This window comes from Elephantulus edwardii, unplaced genomic scaffold, assembly GCF_000299155.1.
Source record: "Elephantulus edwardii isolate Elephantulus edwardi_28Jun2011 unplaced genomic scaffold, EleEdw1.0 scaffold00030, whole genome shotgun sequence".
In the NCBI taxonomy this organism is placed as follows: domain Eukaryota; kingdom Metazoa; phylum Chordata; class Mammalia; order Macroscelidea; family Macroscelididae; genus Elephantulus; species Elephantulus edwardii.
This window is the reverse complement of record NW_006399780.1, coordinates 13,606,160-13,631,411: the sequence shown is the minus strand read 5'-3', so window position 1 is coordinate 13,631,411 and position 25,252 is coordinate 13,606,160. Positions and strand designations below refer to the sequence as shown.

The window sequence follows — 25,252 nt, the reverse complement described above, 5'->3', positions numbered from 1 at the left end:
AACAACAACAACAAAAAAAAATAATAATGTGGTACCTAGGATAGTTAGGGAGGGCTTCATTTGTGAAGCTCCATTTAACTAAGACCTTGAAAGACAAATAGAGATAAGTTTAATGGAGAAAGAGAACAAGTGACTACTTCAGGCTGAAAAATGAATATATAAAAGGCACATGCTAAGAAAGGATAAGTGTAGGGAGCTCTGGTGGCCTAGTGGCAAGAAGCTGCACTACAATCCTAGAGGCATGTGGTTCGAATCCACCAGATGCTCTTCTGGAGGAGGAACAATCTCCTGTACCAGTCAGATCTGATTTGATGGTACACACACACAAAAATAATAATTTTTATTTATTTTTTTTTTAAAAAAAGGAGCAGTGACTATTAAGAGCTAGATGTAAAGCATTACTGGATAAAGTAACTGGTCACTTTTCTTTGTACCCTCACTTGTATATGTTATTTTTATCATACCTATTTAGCCATTGCTATATTTAAGATTGTTTATACATCTGTCATCACTGCTAGATCGTCCGTATTTTCAACTTTCTTGAGTGGATCAGAGATTTTGAGTTTGGCACAAGATAAGGACATGGTTCAGATCTGTTCATAGAGTTGCTGTCAGTCATTCTCAACAGCACCTAACAATAACAAACTAGTAGGGTGCCTAGCTCATAACTGTTGTTATGTGCCCTCAAGTCAGAACCAACTCATATCTGACCCTCTAGTGAGTCTTTGGAGGCTGTAAATTGCATGGGATTTTTCTCCAAAGGGCCTGCTGCTGATGTATATGAACTAGTGAAAGGGGTGGATGTAACATGGAAGTGGTTGTGGCCAGCTCTGGTTTCTGCCCACCTCAAAAGTGAGAACTGTATCCATCACTAATATCTATAGCAGGAAACAGTTACTAGGTCAGACACAACACCCCCTACGCTCCTGCACCTATTTCCACCAACTGCTGGGTTTGATATTTATTGTTGACTCACAGACTTTACAGTTGTGGTACCAAGAGTGGGGTTTATTATGGAAATAGGTTAGGAAGTGGGGGAGGCAAAGAGTATCTCACAATGCAAGTCTGGGTTTAGTCCGGCAGTCCCAAGCCAAATTAACAGCAAAACATAATTCCTCAATTAGTAAAAGAACACAATTCTTTAGTTAGTAAAAGTCCTAGTTTCAGTTCAATAACACAGAATTAAAGAACTCTCTGGTTTCCTCAGTCATCCAGGAAGGTTTGCTTCTGAGCAGATATAAGTCAGCTTCTCCTTCACATCCAGTAAAAACAGCAAAACCTTTAACTGTGGCCTTTATCTCAGGGCTCCTCTGGTTACAGTTGACTACAGTTTCTCAACAGCAATACCATAGTCTCTCTGCCACCATCACCAGGGTCTCACCCTCACCAGGGTTTTGTTCCAGTCTCCTTCAAATTTTGCTCTGCAGTTGGGAAGCATTCTCTCTTATCCTAGCTCCATAGCTGTTGATAATTTGCAAAACCACGTGTCTCCAATTAAGGTAGCTGGAGACCAGAAGGGGGCTAACATAATAGCTAGAAAAGACAACAATTAAACTCACACCATATATTTTTAAAAAATCACAAAACTACTATTTTCAAAGCTTGATAGAAATCATCATTTTTTAAACTTTCAGCCTAAATATTTTTTCAATTTTGTTGAGGATTTTTGCCAAGTTTAATATGTTGTTGTTGTTATGTGCCATCGAGTTGCTTGCGACTCATAGCGACCCTATGTACAACAGCCCTAAACTCTGCTCTGTCCTGTGGCAATCACACCGTCTCTGACACACCCATCCCGATTTCCCCTGTCACTGAATCAGTCCACCTTATAGGAGGCCTTCCCCTTCTGCGCTGTCCCTCCACCCTACCAAGCATGATGTCCCTCTCCAAGGACCTGTCCCTCCTTGCAACATGTCCAAAGTATGTTAGACGGAGCCTTAGAATCCTTGCCTCCAAGGAGCAGCCCGGTTTGACCCTTTCCAGGATGAATCTGTTTGTATTCCTAGCAGTCCATGGTATCCTCAATACTCTTCTCCAGCACCACAGCTCAAAGGCATCAATTCTCCTTCTATCCTCTTTGGTGATTGTCCAACTCTCTGATGCATAACAAGTGATAGCAAAGACCATGCCTGTATCAGACGCACCTTAGTCTCTAAAGAGACATATAAATAAATAAATGAATGAATGAATGAATGAATAAATAAAGAAATAAAATAAAATAATATCTGAATCTTGGCACCAGCAGCCAGGAAATTAGAAGACATATTGCCATGGGAAAGTCTGCTGTTAGGGACGTCTCCAAAGTACTGAAGAGCAATGGTATTAGTGTTTGGCATCACAGCAACCTCAAGTTATGTCTGTACAGCATATGTACAGACCAGTGCTATACTGCTTAGAAGAATGTTTGACCAAAACATTAAGGCATAAGGAGTAAAGCAGCTGGCTTACATATTTCCCTGAATCTAGAGGAAGGGCAGGGATGATCCTTAAAATAATGAGAAATAATGGCTAAAAAAACCAGAAGGTGGGCTGTGGTGTTAGCCTAAATTGGCTTTTTTCAGCCGTTGCCTTAGCCTTTCTGGTCCTAGCTACCATAACTACACACACATGGTCTTACAAATCAACAACTGTGGAAATTGTGGAAGAAAAAGAGTGCTTCCCATACTAAGGAGACTTGAGGGAAACTGGAGCAAGACCCTGGTGAGAGCAAGACCTTGGTGGTGAGACCCTGGTGATGCTGGTGAAGAGACAGTGGCATTGCTGTGGAGAAACTGGCAAGTTGTAACCAGAGGAACCTTGGAGATGATGCCACAATTAAAGGTTTACTTGATGGCTATTTAAATAAAAGAATTGGCTTGTAACTGCTCTGAGATAATTTAATAGACGGTTGAGGAATCCAGAGGCTTCTTGCATTTGTGCTGCTAAACAGACTTTAATTAATTGAAGAATTGTATTGCTGGGCTAAAACCTGGACGTGGATTGGGTGATGTCTTTGCTTCCTCAACTCTATAACTTCCCTAAAAACATGACTTGATACCACAGCTGTGAGTAAAGTCAGTGAGTCAACAATGAATATCAGACTTAAATGACTGGTAGAAAGAGTTGCAGGAGCATGGAGGGGTGGCATGTCTGACCAAGCAGCTATCAGTTTGCTGCTGTAAATATATTTGATGGAGACAGTTCCCCCTTATGAAGCAGGTAGAAATCAGACTCAACCACCTTCACTTTGCATCTGTTCCTTTTCCAGAATTTCTTGCCTTGGAATGATAGTGCATCTCCTTACTCATTAGGCCACCAGAGCTCCTTAGAGCATAATAGGTGGAATAGATATTTGTTGAATAAAATTTATGAAGGTAAATGGTTGATTTATTTCCTTTAAGAACACTTGTGTTATTTTCCTGATTTTACTCAGTAGCTGAATGTTCTTGGTATCAGTGAAGATAGAAATAAATCTGCTTTCTGAAAGAGCTAGGTTGATTACCTGGCATATGCAAAGAACACATGTTTAGTTGGATTTACTTGTTTAAAGGTTTAAGTGTTAGCTTTGCCATTTATTTCCATGTGTTCTTTGAGTAGCTACTTAGGAGTTCCTTTATCTGTAGAATAGAGTTATTAAATGGATTACTATTTTCTAAATCTTTAAATAATATGAAACAAAGCTTTATATAAACAAATAATGTGTGTAAAAATAAGCATTTAATGAGAACCTACTATTTGCTTTCTTACTTAATCCTCACAATAACCAGATGAAGTTGTTGTCAGTCACTGGGATTGGTACTTGAGAACTATTCAGATGGCTGTATCTTTTTTCCTTTTATTGGGCCATCAAGTTGACTATGGTGTATTAACAACTCTTTGAACAACAGATGGGAACCTTGCCCTATCCTGTGCCATCCTCCAGCATGCCTATTTTCACTGTCTTTGTCAATGAAAATATATAATCCATATTTTTTTATGTATACTTTCAGCCTAATTTCATGTTCACCACTCCCTTCTAAATTCTGAAACATAGTGACAATGAAGTTTTTAGTATTCTGTAGCATAAAATGCTCTGCCCAAAACATCTAGTGGGCTGCTCAGTTTAATATCAAAGCCTAAAATGCTCTTGTTCTTATAAATAATCACTGTTTATTTCAAAAAGAGTATTCACCCACTTGAATTTTAACAACTGTGTGTGCAAACTGGGAGGTAAACAAACACAGAAAACAGCAATATTTTATTTTCATAAAATCAAGATAATCCTTTGTTTGCTTCACAGTTTGTAAGAAATCTCTTTAGAATGCCCATAGGAGATCCATAGACTAGGTTAGGGTCATGTTAGTAACGTTCCAGGCATACTAAACAGATGACAGCATGCTGAGAATGTTTCTTTTCTACTTTGAATATGTGTTTTGATTTAAAAACACTTGGTTTATTTTATTTATAATTCCTCTTTTGTTCCTTTTTCTTGGATTCTTTGTTTTTCATTGTTTATACCAACTTGTGGTTTTGCTTTTATGTGCCATGAGGATTTTTGTTCTATGACCTTACATAGTCTCTAAAGTCACAATATATATACATAATATATAGGGAAAGATGTTAACAGATAAATACTTATTTTTAGCTGGGTTTGGGGTTTTTGGTTTGTTTTTTGTTTTATATTAAGTCACTGCCTAACTCTTATGGTTTAATTTCAGAATGCTTTCAGCAAATTCTTTCTTATTGGCATGTTTGGTTTTTTTTGAAAACCAGAAATTGCTTGTAAGATGTAGATACCCTTTCCAGTGAATTACTCAGAAAATTTCAAAGCCTATCTTAAAAAAATCAGTGATGTTATATTGTTTAAGACTTTGAGCTCCGTCTTTTCAGTGTCCTGTCTTTTGAGTTAAATGATTCTCCTTGAACACACAACAGGAGTTGTATAGAAACATCTCTAGAAAAGAGTGAGAAAGAAAGAGAACCCATTTGTGGGTATTCTAGTCATAGAACGGCTCATTTTAAATTGCCACTTGAAAATGGTTAATAACCAGTATAATATTTACAATTTCTTTCCCTTTTTTATGGATGTTCAGAGTAGTTTTCTAGAGCCACCATAAAAAAATATTACAGATTGAATGGTTGGCCGGAGTTTATTATCTGACAGTTTTGGAGCCTCAGAGTTGAAAACTATCATGTTGGCCACGCTTGACCTTCTGAAGATTATCTTCCATACTTTCCTAGTGGTGATACCTGGTAATCCTTGGCATTCTTTAGCTTCTATGTGGATTGAATTGTCCATCTCCATCTTCACATGACAATTTAACCCTGATCCTTCTATATTTCTCCTTTTTTTGTTTGAGTCAAATTATACAAATTGTTTCTTCTTCTTCTTCTTTTAAAAGGCAAATATTAGAAGGGAGTCTTGGTGACATAATATATAATGTACCAGGCTGGCAACTAAAAGTTCAGCAGTCCCGGTTTCCCCCACCTCTCCATAGGAAAAAGATGGGCTAGCTCCTCTTGTTAAGATTTACACCCTCGGAAACCTAATGAAGGGCCACAATGGGTCAGAACCCACTTGATAGTAGTAGATTTGAGTTCGTGGATATTTATATTGGATTAGGACCCACCCCTACTCCACTCTAACCTTATGTTAACATCCTCGTAATCACATGGCCACATTCACAAGATGAGGCAGTTAGGGTTTCAGTATATTTTCCAGGGCTGGGGGGGGGGGAGAGGGGGGAAGGAGGACTTGGGAAGTGTAATTCATTCTGTAAAACAAAAAGAATCCCCAAACATGTTGCCATTGAGTAGATTTTAACTTATAATCACCAGATATAGAGAGTAGAACTGCTGTGTATGGTTCCCGAGCCCACAAATCATCAGGAGGCTGACTGCCTCATTTTTTCCCTGAGAGAACCTTGTCACTGTGATCTGCAGATATTTCATTTGGCAGACATCCACTCAACCACTGATTCGCCAGGGCTCCTCAGCCTGTAATATACCAAAAGCAAGGCACTGCCATCAAGTTGATTCTAGTTCATGATAATCCTTCATTGGGTTTCTGTGACTTTAAACCTTAACAGGCGAGGACTCATCTAGCAACACAACACATGCATGCTATGCCCCTGAGACTCCTTGAATCCATCATGAATCCCAAAGCAAAACTACTAGAGTCAGGGAAAGAGTTGATGACCCTCAACAAGATAGACTGACTGTTAACCATGGGCTCAAGCATAGCCAAGATTATGAAGGGGCACAGAATAGGGCAGAGTTCCTTTCTGTTGTTCAGAAGGTCGGTAGATTTGATGTCACCTAATGCCTTCAGTAGCCGGGCCATACATCACATTATACCATTTAAAAATGTTTGAAATGAAATAGATAATATACATGACTATCTTAGATCAACATGTAACATATAATACGCTCACAACAATAACTATCAGTTACAATGATAACTTGTTTTAATAAATTGTTAATTAACTTTCCGTGTATATTTTCAGAGAGCTATTGTTTACCTTTTTCCCAGTGGTTTGTTTGAGAAGCGAGCCCGGCCAGTAATGAAGGTAGTTACCTTATTTTATATTTTTCACATACACCTTTGTATGTTACAGTAAGTATCTAATATACTTTTAATTTGTTTTACAGCATCCTGACCTCATTTTTCCAAAACAAAGAAGTAAGTTTCATTGAGAATTACATAAGCATTTTCTTTTTTATTACAGTATTTTAATTCCGTAGCTGCTTCATGTATGGTGGAAATATATTCATATGCTATAGTTGTGAAGTAGGTGATACATACTTTGTAACTAATGATCGATGATTAGTTTTTAAGTTTTGAACTAAATAAAATTCCATTTTGTTTAGGTTAGTTTGTGCCTATCCTAATGTCCAACTAATTTATTTACATATTCATTTGGAAGAGTTTGATACAAGTCACCTGGCAGTAAATTCTCTTGGCATTTTTTAATGTAAAAACCCCCTAACTTCTTTTCTCTTTTGAAGGATATCATAATGTATAGCTTTTTCTTTTAGGCCAGTTAGCACTTTAATGAAGTCATGCTATTTTCTTCTAACTTGCACTGTCAAATAGCTATCAAGCTCATCTCTCCCACTTTCTCTGCTGTTTTTAAGATCTCCTCTTTATCTTTAAAGGGAGCTCTGGTGGCCTAGTGCTGTCCCAAAGGTTTGCAATTCAAGTCCACCAGCTACTTCATGGGAGAAGGATGGACGATCTCCTCAGTGCAATTTACTGCCTTTTAAACCTCCTTGAAGGATCAGCTAGGAACTTTATCTTTAAGTGTGTCAAAAACAAAAAAAAATCCTGAAGAAAGCATGCAACAAACTTAACAGTTGCTAGGAAATTGAACAATGTGTTTATCTGAACTGATACTTTCATTTAATTGAAAAAGTCTTGAAAAGCCCAAAATCTATTTTTTAATACTTAAAATATAAACTTTTATTCATTTATCAATTTCTTATTTGGTCCAGTAAGAGTTCTGGTGATAGAGTATATTACAGAATAGGCTGTTAACTGACAAGTTAGCAGTTCTTCTTCATACATATTTACAGCTTCAGAATCTCAATAATGGGTCACTATTAGTCAGCATCAACTTGACAGCGGAGGATTTTGGGGTATTTATTATAACCTGCTTTAGTTTTTTTTTTTAGTACATATATGTTCCTCCATAATTTATTATGGTCCACACGGTCAAATACCTTTGTATAGTTATAGCAGATTATGACTGTGGGGGTCATAACCAATTATGGTTAAAATTAAGAAGAATGAGAATCCTAGAACACTTACCTGTGCTTATCTGAAACCTAGACCTAGAACAAGAAGCTGTAGTCTGCATGGAGGAAAGGAAAACTATGTGGTTTAAAATTAACAAAGATGTGTGTCAGGATCTCTCCATACCAATTCAGTCTGTATGTTGAGCAAATTATTTGAGAAGCTGAGCTCTTTTAAAAAGAATGTGGCATCAGGATCAGAGGAAGACTCATCAGTAACCTTTGCTATGCAGATGACACAACCTGGCTTCCTAAAAATGATGAGGGCCTGAAGCTCTTCTTGCAGAAGACTATAGTATGGATTGCATCTTAATGTCAAGAACACAAAAATTCTCACCACTGGACCTATAAGCAGCATCATGATCTCTGGAGAAAAGATTGAAACTGTCAGTGATTTCATCTTACTTGGTTCCACAATGAATGCACTTGGAACCAACTGTCAGCAAATCAGGAGGTGTATAGTACTGGAAGTGTCTGCAGTCAAGAGCCTCTCCACATTATTGAGGAGCAATGATGTCAGTTTGAGGAGTAAGGTGCATCTCCTTTAGGCCATTGCCTTTTCAGTCACTTACTGTGCATTTGAAAGCTGGACAGTGAGTAATGATGACAGAAGAAGAATTGATGCCTTTGAGCTGTAGTGTTGAAGAAGAGTACTGAATATTCCATGGACTAGTGAAAGAACAAAGTGATATATCTTAGAGAAAATGGAGGTAGAATGCTCCATGGAGGCAAAGATGATGAAACTTCATCTCACATACTTTGAACATGTTGCTAAGAGAGGCTATTCTTTGGAGAAGGACATCAGACTTGAAAAAGTGGAGGAATCGCGAAGGCTAGGAAGACCTTCAACCTGCTAGATTTATACAGTGACTACAGCAATGAGCTCAAGTGTGCCAGAGATGATAAGGATAGCCTGGATAGGACAGGGTTCAGTTCTGTTGTTCATGGAGTCACTAGCAGTCATACTCGACTCGAGAGCATCTAACAACAACAAATTCATCAACAACTCCTCAGGAGAAAGATAGCAATCTCTTCTGGGGTGATCACTGGAGGGTCACTTATGTGTCAATTCCAACTTGATATGGTAGTGAGATAGTTAACTTGGCATGCTTTTATTGTGGTGTATAATTTTGTTATGTGACTGATAAAACCTCATGGCCTTTGGCTAAGTTCTGATTCATAGTAACCTTTGGGTTTCATAGGCTATAACTCTTTACTGGAGGTGATTATGCATCTTTCTTTCATATAGAGGCACATGTTAGGTACCCACTTTTCTGTTAGCAACCTGACACTTATGCCTCTAGGGCTTCACCTGGGACAGTTTAAATCTGCATCATTTTAGATTTAATAAATTTCTAAACAGAGATGTATACATTTAGCCTAGGAGGTTCCTATCCCTAATCACAATTATGTTTCAAAGGTAAAAAAAAAAAGTTACAATATAAAAACAATAAATAATGGAGTCTGATCATCCGTTATTAATAACAACACTAGAAACATTACATTAGAGGCTTATCTCTATCCTTGATATTTTATCTTTCTGGGTAATTATCTTGCTGACTGACTTAACAATACATTGTCATTGATTGTGTACTAATGTTACAAGACTTCATGAAAACGATGTTGGTTCTTGTTATTTTGTGTTGAAGAGGTGGAATCAGCTCATAGCTGATGCTCCAGAGGGTTTTCTGAGGCTGTAAATAGCATGCGAGAGGATTTCTCATCTTTCTTTCTTGGAGTAGCTCGTAGATCCAAACCTTCTGTCTTTGGATTGGCAGTGCTGCTCCTGACCCAGTAGTCCATCAGAGCTCTCTAATGATGTCAGAGTACTACTTAAATCATCCACAAAGTCATTGGAAAATGAGAATCTGATTTTATTTTTCAGTATAAATTCCCAGTCAAATCTTTTTCTCACTGTTGGCTATAAAATTTTGCCAGCTCCTTAAATATAGTCATGTTAAGTGGCCTAAATTAAGTACCAATTATGTTTAAGAGGAGGACATCCTAAATATGGTGGTGATAAAGGATATACTGCAAAAACAATGTAGTATTTCTATTTCTGCCTCACAAAAACAAATCAAATTCCAGATGAAGGATTTAGGCATGAGAATATATAAAATTCCAGAATAAAAAAAGGGACATAATTTTTGAAAGCACAAAGGTATTAGAACATGCATTCTCAATGAAGGTGATACTAGCTCCAAGGGAGTGAAGATTGGTTTGTGGAAGGTGACAAACTCTTAGATAATATACTGATTTGTTGCCCCCAAAGGAGTAAGTACAGCAGCAGATAGATCACAGTACATCTGTAGTATTACAATGCCATTGGGTAGGAGCATGGTTGGCAGGGAGAACATGTACAGTGAAAAAAGATGGCCTAAAAGGCTCCTTACTAGGGGAACAGGCACAATAATAAAAATTTTAAATGGTTCAAAAATACCTCACAGAAGAAAAGGGAGAGATTTGACTACATCTTTTTTATATAAATATTTTAAACTTTCTGATCATGAAAGATACCATAAATAAAATTAAAAGACTAAGAGTTCCTGGAAATAATTAACAGCTTAACAACTTAATTGTGAGTAAAATTGACATTTGCTTTACTTACTATAATAATTTCATTTCTCACATTATTTGGTAGTCATTATTATATGTGAATAAATGTCTGTTTTTCAAGAGCAATTACACTTAACACTTTTAGGAGGCCCCTTCTGTTTCAAACAGGAGGATCTGAAGCCTTTGGGAGGGATGTCACCAGAGAATTGAGACAGACGATATGGCATTAAAAAATGATGGGTTTTCATTTTTTTTATTTGTTGCATTGTACCAGTTAGTGTAATGTATACAGCTGAACATAAGTTTTTGGTTTTTATATTAAAGAAGATGATTTCGATTATTTTATGTTCTTTCTTTATTTAAAGCAAATTGTAGGCATTTTTACTGTGAAATATTTGAGAATATTTTGTTAAGTATAAAAGTTGTCTTATGTTCATGAGTATAAAATATTAAATGATTACATATTTACATATTAGTATATGTTAAAGATGCTAAGCTGAATACTAAAATAATAATAACAATATTTTTTGAAACCTTAAAAGTTAATCAGAATCATAAGTGTATCTTAAAACTATAATTAAATAATGTATATTGATAACTATATAATAAATTATAAATATATGAATCTTTGTGTATATCTTATTTTGATTTATTTATTTATTTTCTTTTGATTTTCTATTAGCAATCCAGTGGGGAGAAGACGGCCGTCCATTTCATTTTCTCTTTTATACTGGCAAACAGACATACTATGCATTAATGCATGTAAGTATACATATATGAAAAAGAATATTTGCTGTAACTAAGTCATCATACCAGAAGTTTTTCTCAGAAACTTCAGAATTTAATCAGTATTTTCATAATGGACAAAAAGTAAGATGTGTGGAGGTAAGATAGGATGTTGAAAGACTTTATTTCTTTTTGCTAAAAATATAGAGCTTATATTACAATTGTTTGTTCTTAAAATGCTTTTACTTTCAAATTTAAAATCGTGTTCGATAAATGTTCAGCTCAATAATAGTGCATATATGTATGTGCTTTGTTATTTAAGCACAATATTTGCTTTTCATAGGTTAATAGAGTGTGTGAAATCTAGTATTCGGGCCTAAATAACAACCTAAGAAATTATTTTATTACACATTTGGGTATATTATGAACCATTGTTTTGTTTTCAGAACTATAAATGTTTGTTATTGTACAAACCGGGGATGCTCCCCTAGATTTATTATGGTGAGAGGCAAGGCTGAATATTAATATCAGTTATGTACAACAGAAATCATTGTCTTGTTGAGGCCACAATGTCAAGTTTTATTTTGTTCTTTATATGCTTTCTTTTTAAAATCACAGAAATATGTGTTAAGCTTCCCTCCATCCACAGTCAGAATTTGGGTTGTTTAAAATCTATGGAAATGTTTACTCTGCTTTTTAGAATTATCTTGTGTTTATTTGTGCTCCACAAACCCAAAGGACAAAATCCCGACTTGTCAGGTACATTTATTTCTTGAGGGGTGGGGAGAGCCTTTCTCTTTTTTTTCCCTGCTTTTTGTTGACCTTGGGCAAATGAGCTTCTTGCCCTGGCAGAAATGGAATGAATGATAAATGTAGAGTGTGTCTTTGCTGAGTAATGGAGCTGCAGCTCAGGCTTTCCACTGAGGTTTTCTCCTGCACAGCCTGAGGCTGCCCGAGGACCCCTGCTGTTCATTTAAATAGGTATGTCAAATCTGCCTCCAAACGCCGCTGGTTTGATCTGTGGTAATATTTGTGAAGGTTCCATATGGACTTGAGCCCCCTGCAGTGCTAAGAAATAATGTACAACGCTTCATGGTGCAGACGCAAATTTTCTCTGAAAAGGGATGCAGTGCTGCGTTTTAGCTGTCGGAGAGGATGATGGAGCTGACGCGCTAGGCCTGTCAACTTGTTACACGGATGGGTTGCACGCAGCGAAGCTGTGGAAAATCTGTGCCTTTTAACTTTTCTACTTAATCACGGTTGTAGCATTGCCTTTAGACTGTATGCTACATTAATTCTCTTCCTGCCTTCTGCCTTTCATCCCAAGTTTCACGGAAAAAAGTAAAGCATGCAGGTCTTGTAGAGGAGCCTTATCAAACAGCTGTCATCTGACAAGCCATTTGCATTTGTTTTGGCTGAAACTGAGCAACCCAAGGGCAAGAGATTTTGTTGCATTCCATCATAATGAAGAAATTATACATTGTATAAGGGACTTACCTTTGTTTTTAGTTTGTTTATGTATTTTAAAAGGTAAGATCAGTAAATAAAAATATTACCATGCCTCTTGACTAAAATATCAGATATGGCTGATTAATAAAACATTCTTTTTTAAGTAATAAAGTTGGGTTTCTTCAGCATGTAAAAGAAACCCAGCAATTCTGGTTAATTTCTTTTTTTTTAATGTGGAATTTAATGTTTATTTCCTGCTCATTAGAATATTTTTCATAGATGAGTAAAAAATCTTTGGTTTAACATGAGCATTACTATTTAGACCATTAAATACCTTATATTGCTTTGGGGGGAATATGCTTAAATTTTAAAGTAAATATAGGTATAAAAGAAAATGGAGTAACTGTTTTCCCAAATATATGACAATCCATATATAGTAACTTAATTACAACTGTAGTCATGCCAGTTTCATTTCCTAGATAATGCAAATCAATATTATCCTAGAGAGTTACTTTGCAATAATGACTATATATTCCTCTCACTCACCAGATTGGTTTGTACTGAAGTCAAGCATTACATATCAAGTTCCATCATAAAACTTGAAGCTGTGTTCTGTGTTTGCTCTCTCCTTTGTTCTGCCTTGTGTTGGTGGTGGCGATGAGGGTGGGTGAAGGGGATAGAGTACCTTATCCTGTATATGATGGTGATCACCACTCTGTTGCTGGTCCTTAGAGCAGCAAGGGAATTGGCCCCCTGAAGACTGTCACAGCTTTAACTACTTGGAAATGAAGCACTGATTTTTACCATTTCTTTTTGAAGGTATAATTTTCTTCCTGTATGACATGGCAAAAGAGGCACTTACCCTAAATGCTATTTTTTTCCTGTATTATTGTCCATCTATAATTGTGTGAAATGTGGCAGTCATTAGCCTAGTGTTTTGACAAGTAAACAGATCCAGAGCAATGTGTGCAGTTCTGAAAGGAGACTCTTCTGGTTATTCTTCATTATTTATTATTATTTATTAACCTTTCCTCTGCAGTATATCTTTATTATAGTATTTGGTGACTGTTTACATCTTAAGCTTCTAGTAAGCATATTATAGCCACTCGGAAAAGAGGGTTCTGTTCTGATGCAACATATACTTAAAAGCCAAGACAATATATAGTGCTACAGTGAGTATTTGTATTTGACTTTTATTTTAGTCCATACAGATTTTGTATGAAAAAGGGGAGGTTTTTATTGGACGATAAAGATGATAAAAGGATGCAGCTTAACTTTTTTGTCCAGAAATGTATTACGATAGGAAAGTAGGAAGTTAAAATTTGCTGATTCATGGAGTTGGCATGTGTTCTATTCTAAAGGTCCATTATTAGCAAGTTAGTTGAGTCTCTCAATTTCTTGTGAACACAATGATACATATGTCTTTAGATTCTTGAAAATCAATTAAAAATTATTATACAGTAGAGCTAATATGATATGCAAATATAAAGAATGAGGAAGTATAATATAGTATTAACAAATATTTTTTTAATAAAAGTAATTTTCATAGGAAGAAAGTAGTTAGGGCTTTAAGGAGTTTCTCAGAACCTCTGAGTTTTGCAAAGGCAGTTCTGTGCTTGATGACACTGGCTCATCTCTTTTTTTTTCCCCACTTCAAAATGGATGACTTTCCATTTCCTCCTAGCTATATAATTGGACTTGTACATTTTTTGGACATGAGTTAGGGTTTCAGTCCAAGTTTCTAAACAGAAGAATGAAATAAAGGAAGATTAAAAGGTTTCCAGGAACAACTGAGCCAGAGCATAAAGAAAGAAAAAGATTTTTTTAAAGAGAAAGTGTATATCTGTGCATCAAAAAGTATGCGTTAAGAGCAGAACTGAGTTGTGAATAGCCTAGCTCTAGACAAGGGAGAAAAATAGTATAGACAATTAGTGGGAAGGAAAGAAAGGATAAAGCCAAAGAGTGGTCTGACCTTTTGAGTACTCTGGCCTGCTGAAACTACATGTTTTACCCACAGGACCTGGATCCTGACAAGCTGGTGAAAGAAGTATGGGTAGTAATCATGAGCAGGACATTTGTAATCTGGTAATCACAGTTCAATTTGTGCAAGTCTTGTAAGAAAAGTACTGATTTATAGTGTAGTCATTTTATTGACCAAAATTTCTGGGGGAAAAGTTTTTAATGCACTCAGAAAGTGAATGGAACATAATTTTAAACTCATTACAGCTTATGATTATTTGACTGAAATGTAAACTCTTTTCTAAAATAAGATCCATTATAGCAAACCTCTTCCCAGAATACTTTCTGAGGAATACAAGGTATGAAATAATCCACATTAATTTAAGTATACTGCATGTTCCTAATTCTGAGAAGCTCTAGTAGGGAAATATTTAACATGATAAAAGCTCTGTGAAGTCCTTCAGTAAAGAAACCTGTTGCTTTAATTCATGTCAGCTAAAACTTACTGGTCCATGGAACACTTTCTGTCCTGAATACCTTTTCATAGTCCCTGAAACTAATGCTTTGGAAAAGCTGTAAAAAAATATTGAAAATACACGATAGACTGTAATTGTAGGTATTGGTCATCTCAAATAGCTAAATATTCTCAAAATAGGCTTAATAGAACCACCTGAATTTTAGGATTAATATCAGCCCATGTACATTAAGCATTTATTGAAATATTACATAAATCCCACCTGATCACCCTGTCCCCAAATCTTTGAACATGAATATTGTTAAAGGGTCTTTGAAAACCACCCTGAGAATTCATAATCTTACCAAAGCCTCATTTTTTTTGACTAGTTTTAATAGTAAAAAATGGAATTACTTTCAAACTATTTTTTTAAATTAAAGATAGAGCCATAGTTGAAATTTATAACAAAAGCAAAATGTACAAAATAAAAGAATAAGTAAAATTATATACTTAAGCTGTTTGCTGAATTGAAGGAAAATCAAGTAATTCTAATCCTTATAATTTATGCATAAACAGGATTCATTTGCCCTTTGAAAGAATCTCATGACTTACTTAGAAATTCTCCAGTTTATTTTAAATGACTTAAGTAACCTTCCGTGTTCTTAGCAGATGAGAACAACAGCCCCAGGAGAAGTGTGTTGCTTCATTATGTGAAGATTCCAGACTCAATAAGCAAAAGTCCTGGGGACTGAGTATTAAAGAATTCTAACTTAGTTTAGATGTTTTTAAATCCTCTTTGTGACCTTGTGAATATTTAAAACTCTTACATGTAGTGCTCTTATCTCTAAAAATGGAATTAAAATAGTGACCCTTCTCACAGTGAGTTGTGAAATAACTACTTTACAACTATATAAAGTGATCCTTTTTAAAAAGCTACAGACTGATACTAAACTATATCTGCATGCTGTTTTAAGGCCTTTCTTGACAGCAGGAGTTAATTCAGTAATTAATTCAGAAATAGAAATTACTGTTCTGGAAGTATTTTTTAATATAAATTTTCCTCACATAGGAATAATTACTATTGTATATCTTCTTGTATGCTCCAAGTGCAACAATTAGGAAAATTAATTTTTTTAAAACCTGATTGAACCTGTTACTGCTGCTTGTATGTTTTTCTTTTAATCAGGTTTGTTCTTTTACAATGGCATAATTGGTATTTTAATATATGATGGACTTTTGAGTGGCAAAAATATGTGGGACCTGAATAACAAGAATTTTAATTTCCTTCTTCCTGAATGTATACTTTCCTAAAATAGTTTCTTCTGTGCTCTGTATTTGAGACTTTCCTTTTTTTGTGCAGAATTCTATTGTCTGATATTAAATACAACAGCAACTAACAGAATATTATATTCAGAAAGGAATAGAAGGAGTCCACAACAGAAGTATGTCACTTGAAAATTTATGTATTAGCAGAAACTTGTCTTTCAGTTCATGATGAATAAATTATATGTATTTCACTGGGTTTTGTATATATCATTGACCTAAAAGTAAGAGTGTTACTTATTATTGAATTTCACTGAAGTGATACTGATTTCCTGTGATCCATTTGACAAATACAAATTTTAAGTCAGGTACTTTTCTGTTACTGATTATAATTGTTATTAGTGTGTTATTATTTTGTTTACAGAGTGTTGTTGACTATTCCATTACTCCTTTGCCATGAAATGCTACTTGTTTACTCTTCTTAAAATTGGAATTTCCATATGATTAATGTAACCAACACAGATTTTAGGAAGATACTAAAAATCCTACTGCTCACACTGTTGAAAGGGTTCAGTTTAAGTACTCCTTTTCTGTAACCTGAGCATCTGGTATTTTCAAATTAGGCACCTTCTAAATTTGACTCATACATTATGGAAATCTGATGACACGAGGGGTGGATAGACTTGCTTTGATTTTATGAAATATTAATCATGGCTGTGATTAATGATTCAGCATTTCACATCTGGGTTATTCCTGTCATATTTGAAAATTACACTATTAAATACAGTATATAAACTTAGTATAGGTAGGGTTATACTAATTGTCTAGTGTCCCTTAAAAATTAAGTAGAAACTTAACAATATATGGAAAAACTACCAGTGATAATGTGTGATATTGACGGCTCCTGGCATATTTTATACCCTCAAGAATTTTTTTAATGTAAATTAGTGCCTGTCTCTTCAGGGAACTGAATCTGTAAAATCCACTTTCCAGAGAGCTGTTGTCTAACTAAACCAACTTAGAATCTCTACAGTGGTTTTGCTGTGTTTTCTATTCTTTTTGCAAAGAATAAACAAAAATGATGCTCTAATAACATCTTTAAGATTATTTGACTCTTAAATGTCATATCTTACCCTTGTTGTAATTTCTAAACATTACTAAAGGACAGTACTGTTTAAGTAATGCATAAATACTTTCCTTTTTTTTACCTTTTCTTTTTTATTATTATTAATTTTAATGAAAATTTAGAGACTTATTTTCATTCATTCATTGTTGTGCTTTTCTACCTGCCCACCCCTCCCCCACCAATATACTCTTCTCTTTGAAAAATAAAAAAAAATTCTTTTATTGTTTTACAATCCCTACCCTCAGATCCACTCCACTGTGCAGTCTTCGTTCTGAACTCCTGTCATGACAATAATACCTAATCACATATCCCTTTTAAACAGTGTTCTCCCTCATCTGTTTCAATGCAGTATACATTATTTATTCCATCTTTCTCAGTCTCCCCTCAACCCTGATGTCAGTCTTGTTTTACAACAGTGGCACTATGCAGTATTTGTCCTTTTGTGACTGCGATATTTTACTCAGCATAATGTCCTCCAGAGTCACCCATTTTGAATAATGTTGCATGAGTTCCTTGTTTTTCAATGCAGCATATTATTCCATTGTGTGAATATACTTCTCTATCCATTCATTTGTTTTTTTTTTTGTTTTTGTTTTTGTTTTTTTTATCCATTCATTTGTTGATGGGCACTTAGGTTGTTTACAACTCCTTGCTTTTGTGAACAGAGCCGTGATAAACATGGCTGTGCATATATCTGCTTGGGTGTCAGTTCTGGTCTCTTTGGGGTATATTCCCAGTAGTGGAGTGCTGGGCCAAATGGTATTTCTATTTGCAGCTTTTTGAGAAAGCACCATACTGCCTTCCACAGTGGGTGCACCATTTTACACTCCCACCAACAATGAATAAGGGTTCCTGTTTCTTCACAACCTTGCCAGCATTTGTTGCTTGCTGTTCTGTTAAATTTTGCTAATCTTACTGGGGTGAGGTGATACCGCATAGTTGTTTTGATTTGCATCTCTCTTAGAGCTAGGGATTTTGAACATTTTCATGTGCTTGTTGGCCATCTGAATGTCGTTCTTGGTGATGTGTCTGTTCATATCCTGTGCCCATTTTTCAGTTAGATTGTTTACCTTTATCTTCTTGTGGTGCATAAATACTTTCTATATATTTTTCCTGTTTAAAGAAATATATGGAGTGATTTAATTAATAATAGTTTATTTCATGGATTTAAACTCACAGCTATTGAGTCAGAACTGATTCATAGCTTCCTCTCCAGCAGATTTTACAGATTTGAGGCTGTAAATTACATGGAAGGAGATTGCTCATCATCTCTCCCATTGAGCCTCTGGTGGGTTTGAACTAGTAGAGAGACATCACCTTGGAGTTAGCAGAACAGCTGCCTGCAGACTAAGCCATTGTTGTTGTTTGTTGTGTACTGTTAGGTCAGAACTCACTCATAGCTGACTCTTTGGCAGGTTTTTGAGGCAGTTACCCCTTGGAGGTGATTGCCCATCTCTCCCTTGGAGCAGCTGATGGATTCAAACCACATGCCTTCGGGATTCCAGCATAGCTTCTTACCAGTAGGCCTCCAGAGCTCTCTAATTTAATGGATTAGAACCATCAAATTGAAAGCAAGTGCCTGAATGAATAGGATTTAACCTTCTTTGACATTCTGTTTCGTTTTTTCATACTTCGTATTTGTTAATTAGTTATTGTTGGATTTGTGGCTCTAAATACAACACTAGAAGGTAATAGCATAATAAAGTAATTTTTCTAAAAATATAAAAGCTTAAAGTCAAAGTTATTCAAAAGTTGGTGGGAAAATGGTGAATTTAGCAACCAAAGTTTGACTTGCAACCTGCACATAATGTGTTTTTTCTTACATGCTGTCATGTCACAACCAACTCATAACTGACCCTCCGGGGAGTTTTCAGAGGCAGGAAATTGCCTAGAAGAGATTTCTCATCTTTTTTCCATGGAGCATCTGGTGGATTTGAACCATATGCCTTTGGGTTGGTGGCAAAGCTCTTTACCACTAACCTGCCAAAGCTCCCTCTGTATGTAATAGCAAGTAAAGTACTATTCTTTTCACAATTCTTCCAGGAAAAGAAATAAAATCTTAAAAGCAAAGTTGTTGTTAAATGCCGTCAAGTTGAGTATGACTCATCACAACCCTATAAAAAACAGGGTTGCAGCTAGCAACCTGTCCTGTCCTGCGCCTGTCCTATCCTGCATCGTCCTCAGGGTCTCTGACATACTGAAACCTATTGCTGCAGTCACTGTGTAAATCCTTCTCCTTGACAGTCTTTCTGTCTTACGCTCACCCTCCACCTTCCAAGCATGATGTTCTTATCCAAGGACTGGACTCTATTAACAAAGTGCTCAAAGTGCATGAGACGAAACTTCATCCTTGCTGCCAGAGGACACCCTGGTTGTACTTTCCCCAAGACATATTTGTTCTTTTGTCAGGCCATGGGATAATCTTCTTCATCACAGTAACTCAGGGGCATCAATTCTTCTGTCATCTTCTGTTCATTGTCCGACTTAGATGTAGTTGAAAAGATATTACTACTTGGCTTAGGTATAGCTTAATCTTTAAACTAAGATGCTTTTCAGCACTTCGAAGAGGTTGACAGCAAACTTCCCAATGCAATATGTCTCTTGATATTTTTAAGTGCTAATGTTGAGTATGCACCCAAGCAAAATGAAATCATTAACAACTTCAGTCTTTTCTCCATTATCATGATGCTGGCTATTGGCCCTGTAGTGTGGATTTTTGTTTTTCTTGATATTGAAATGCAATCCAGGCAATGCAGTCCTTGAGTGGTTCAAGTCCTCAAGTTTCCGCAAACAAGGTTGTATCATCTACATAGCACAGGTTATCAATGAGTCTTCCACTGATTCTGATGCCACATTCTTCGTCCTAAAGTCTAACGTCTTGGATAATATGTTCAGCATATAGATTGAAAAGGTATGAAGGAAGGATGCATCACTGACACACTCCTTTCTTGATTTTGAGCCATGCAGTGTTTCCTTATTCTGTTTGGAGAACAGGTTGGTTTCGCATTTTTCTCAATGTTGTAATTTGTTGTGATCCACACAGTTAAATGCCTTTGCTTCATTGGTAAAACACAAATAAACATTCTTTTAGTATTCTTTGCTTTCACCTGGGATCCATCTGAAATCAGCAGTGATATCCCTAGTGCCAAGGCCTCTTCTAAATCCAGATTGTATTCCTGGCAGTTCCCTGTCAGTGTACTTTTCTAACCATTTTTGGATGATCTTTAGCAAGATTTTGCTTGCATATGATTAATGATTTTGAATCATTGAAATTAATAATTTCCATATTTTCTTGGCTCACCTCTGAGTTATTGTAATTCTTTGGTATTAAAAATATCTTAAATAGTTTTGAGAGAAAACATCAATGATTTTTGTGTTCTCATAACCTCAAGCCTGAAGACCAGACTAACCGAGAGCCCAATCTTGATGTTCCTTTTCTAGAACATCTAATTTGGGTAGCAGTCCAGCTAAGCTTCTAGATGTTCAGTGGTATGCTGTTCTGTGCTCATACAAATAGGGGAAGGTTTCTTTTGTAGGGATTTGTTCTTTGTTTCACTAGTTCAGAACATTTGAGAATTGTTTTTTAGAGCCATGCTGATAAACTGTCCTGCTGGAGTAATATTCCATCATCTTACTCTTTTAAAAGGATATAGTCCACAGGGAGTTGCACTGCTAGCCCAAAGGCAGCATTCTCCGGCAGTTCAGTTCTCCCAGCTGCTCAGTGGAGGAGAGATGTGTAATTCACAGCCACTGAAAACCCACCAGAAGATCAACTTTGAGTTGGTTCCACCTCCACAGCAGTGTCACTGAGAGAGAACACCATCAACAATTGAGATTCGTCATTATTTGGGAGAAAAATTATAAAATTTTTATTTTAGATTGTGTAATAGGAGATGTTCTGTATGCTGAATGGGTCAGATTATTTCTGGTTTTCTTTAGGGTAGAGAATTTTGGTTTTGTCTTTTTAACTATAAGAACTTCCCTCAGTTGATAAAAGTAGTTTTGCACTTTGGATGTAATTATATCTAATGTGCACACTGATTATTTCATTTGTCCCATTGCTGTTCTTGGACTAGATTCCCAGTAGTTCTCAAACTTTAGTGTTTTATCGCTTGGAGTCATAGTTAAACAAGCAGATTTTTAATTTTTTAAATTTAGAATGAAACTTGTGCTATACATTGCCAACTAGTCCTAGGCTTTTATACCTATGTTCTTAGTCTGAGGACTGTAATATTAAGAATTACTACGCTAGAGTCATTAACTCACTTTTAGCTTCAGATCCTTATTTTTTAAAAATAATCTCAAATCATTGCTGTTGACTCACAGCAGCTTATAGCTTACCCTCTATTGGGTTTCTAAGGCTGTAAACCACACAGAAGGAGATTGTACATCTTTCTCCCACATAGCTACTACCTCCAGAGAGACAGCACCTTTGGTTTAGCATCAAAACTCCCTACAGACTCATCTATTCAGATCTTCATGGCCACTCTAAGAATCTTCATAGGTCCCCGTGAGTTTTCACAACTTCCAGTGTTCAGTAAGTGCCACTTCTCTCTGCTTTTTTTTATTTCTTCCTTCTAGAGCCATCAGTGCAGCCTCTAGTGTTTACCAAAAAACCTCAAATTTATTTTGTGCATCTCACCACTAAAAAGAAATAAACTTCAGTGTCCTTCTCTGAGGATTTATAACTCTCTGAGATGTAGACTACCCCTCCAGAGCTGCTCCCACCTGTATGCATGTTGGTCTTCACATGCTAAAATTCTTTTTCTTCCATGAGAGAAATGGATTCCTGAAATATGTTATGGACTTAAAATAAAATACTAAAATACCGACATTAGTATGTACAAAGACAGTGATGGAGGGGCACTTCTTACTGGCAACATGATGATGTAAATATGGCAGTCTGATCAGATCCAACAAAAAGTCCTCCAGGCTTAGAATTATGAATAACGACTGAGATACAGATTAGCATCTCCATCAACAGCAAATTGGGGCCTCAGATATTAGCTAATGGTATTATTAGCTAATAAAATCATATTTTATATAACAGAATGTGCATCAAAGCTAGAAAATAAGTTTATCATATTTATTATTTGTCTAGTATTTAGCAAGAAAAATAATTGGGCAGAAAAATATACCATTTATATCATCTTTAGCATATTATTTTAAGATTTCTGTCTACGGATGTTTTTAATATAGTTAATTAAATTGAAAATAAGCTTATGTGTAAACTATAAATAAATATATATATATTGTGTGTGAGTGCTTGCTCAAAAAACAAGTATGCTGAGGCAAAGGAAAAGGGAGATCCTTGTATTAATTCTGCTTATTACAAACTAGTTTACTGGAAAGTTTATTTTCTTGATAATCCTAACTCTTGTTATCAGATTATTGCTTTTAACAAGTACTAACAAAGTGACAAACTTTCCCTTACTTGCACTGCAGTATAACAAGTGACACACATTCAGATAATTTGTTGGATAGAAAATGAATAGAAATTGAATAATGAAAAAAAATCTGTTTTTCTTTTGTTTTGGTTTTTTTATTAATGTTAATGTAAGTTTACAGATTTTGGATTTCCATCCATTCATTGTTGCACTTTTCTCCCTGCCCATCCCTCCCCCTCCCCCCTAGTTTGCTTTTCTCTTTGAAAAGTAAAAGAGAAATTCTTTCATTGTTAAACAGTTCCCCCCACCCCAAGTCCACTCCACTATTCAGCCTTCGTTCTGGACTCTTGTCATGACAAAAATACCTAATCATATATCCCTTTTAAACAGTTCTCTCCCTTATCTGTTTCAATGCAGTATACATTATTTTTCTTCTCTTAAGTTCCCCCGAACTCCGTTGTCAATCCTGTTTTACAACAGTGGCACTATGCAGTATTTGTCCTTTTGTGACTAAGATATTTCTCTCAGCATAGGGTATATTTCTGGTAGTAGAATTGATGGGTCAAATGGTATTTCTATTTGCAACTTTTTGAGGAAGCGCCATACTGCCTTCCATCGTGGTTGCACCATTTTACACGCCCACCAACTGAATGAGGGTTCCAGTTTCTCTGTAACCTCGCCAGCATTTGTTGTTTGTTGCTCTGTTGAATTTTGCTATTCTTTACTGGGGTGAGATGGTATCTTATAGTTGTTTTAAAAATCTCCTATTTTTAAGACTTTGGTTACTTGGTGTGTATATATTATTTAAACATTAACTATTAGGTTAATGTTATTGTTGTTTTGTGCCATCAATCGAAACCAACCCACAGCTGACCCTCCAGCAAGGTTTCAGAGGCAGTAATCACTCTGAGGAGATTGCCCTTCTGACTGAGAAGCAGCAAGGAGATTAAAATTGTGTGCTTTTAGGATTGCAGCACAGTTACGACTAGGCCACCAGAGCTCATTTGGAAATAGTTAAGTAATAAATACCACAATCTTATTGACAATTTTCTGCATTTAATGTGCATTTTACTATATAAAATGCTGTTTTAAAGGAAAATACTTGAATTTTGTTTGGGATATCCTTTAATGACAAGTGACTTTCGCATTTAATGTTTTGCTTTACAGCAAGCCAATGAAGTGACCTTCCTCATCTCCTTCCCCAGCACCTGTGCTCAGCATCTCACCATCAAGTCACCATAGCTTTGAATTGTATTTGAAAACACTATATGTTAGTTTTATTTTAGATTTTATGTGTTATTTGGTGTGCTTTGTATGTTATTTTTGGAGTCTGAAAACACCCAAAGATTTTTCCCATATGAACTAATATTTATTCTTCACTTTATGCTATTTTAACTTATGAAAGTTTTCATAGGAACACTATTTTTGGATAGTGAAGGGAACCTGTAATATTATTTAATGCATTTTCAGTTTTATTTATTTTGCTGCTAGATAATTTGAAGAGACCACTTTAGAAATAAGATAAACATAGGGAAAATAGAAAGTAAATTATAACTAGTGATGCCTCTTTATTTTGACATGTGTATTTTATTTGCCTTAGGAAGCGTATGGAAAGCTACTAGGTATAGAAAAACATCACAATCAGTTGCAAGCCAAAGATCTAGTTCTGGAAAATACTAAAACCAAGTAAGTTCTCTCTCTCTCTTTTTAAATATTAAAATACATATAAAATTTGAACTAAAACATGACACACTGGTATTTTTTAAGCATTTATGAAGGCTCAGATTTGTACTTCTTTTACTATATAGTTAAGGTTTAAAATAATAATTGATATTAGGGAAGAAGCAAGTATTAAAGCTATTTTTTTGTTACTTCATTCTAGATTTATGTATTAAATGATAATTTTTGAATAAAATCCTGTAGAATATTTATACACATGCATATGTGCACATTTGAGTAGCACTTGCAGACTTTAATATTTTTGGTATTTCACAGCTTTGCTCCCATTTGGCAAACAGTGATCAGATACATAAGCCTGTAAGCAACTACTTGTCAATTTTGGTTTTGTGGTGCTTCACATTTTTTCTTGTTCTGAAAGAATAAAAGTCTTGAAGCACAAAGAGCACATAACTATCTTAGAAGAAGTGTAGCCAGTGTGTTCCTTAGAAGCAAAGGATACTTGAGCCGTATTGTCAGTAGTGACCAGATATTGTTGGAAAGTTAGAGGATCAGTGAAAGAGAGGAAGACCCTTAGGGAGATTGACACAGCAACCATAACATGGGCTGAGACTGTGAGGATGATGCAGGATCAGGCAAGGTTACAATCTGATGTACATCAGGTTGCTGTGACTCATAATCAGCTCAACACCTCCTACACACCTCTAGTCCTTTATTTGGGATTTAGGAATACATTGGTTCACTGAAAAGCCTTGATAGTATTGTGGTTAAAGCATTCGACCGCAAAAACAGAAAATCAAGAGTTCAAACTCACTTGCTGTTTTATAAGAGAAAGTTTTGGCAGTCTGCTTCAGAAAGGAGTTATAGTCTTGGAAACCCTATGAGACAGTTCTAGTCTTCTAT

The 25,252-nt window shown here is 35.7% G+C and overlaps 1 protein-coding gene across 1 annotated transcript in view; it reads left to right on the top strand.

Annotated features, from left to right (window-relative positions):
* Positions 1-25,252, top strand: part of MRPS9 (mitochondrial ribosomal protein S9) — an 80,410-nt gene that overhangs the window by 39,986 nt on the left and 15,172 nt on the right. The window contains exons 3-6 of the mRNA XM_006883843.1: positions 6,465-6,527; positions 6,610-6,640; positions 10,991-11,070; positions 24,273-24,358. Coding sequence (XP_006883905.1) covers positions 6,465-6,527; positions 6,610-6,640; positions 10,991-11,070; positions 24,273-24,358 — 260 coding nt within the window. The remainder of the gene's footprint in view (positions 1-6,464; positions 6,528-6,609; positions 6,641-10,990; positions 11,071-24,272; positions 24,359-25,252) is intronic.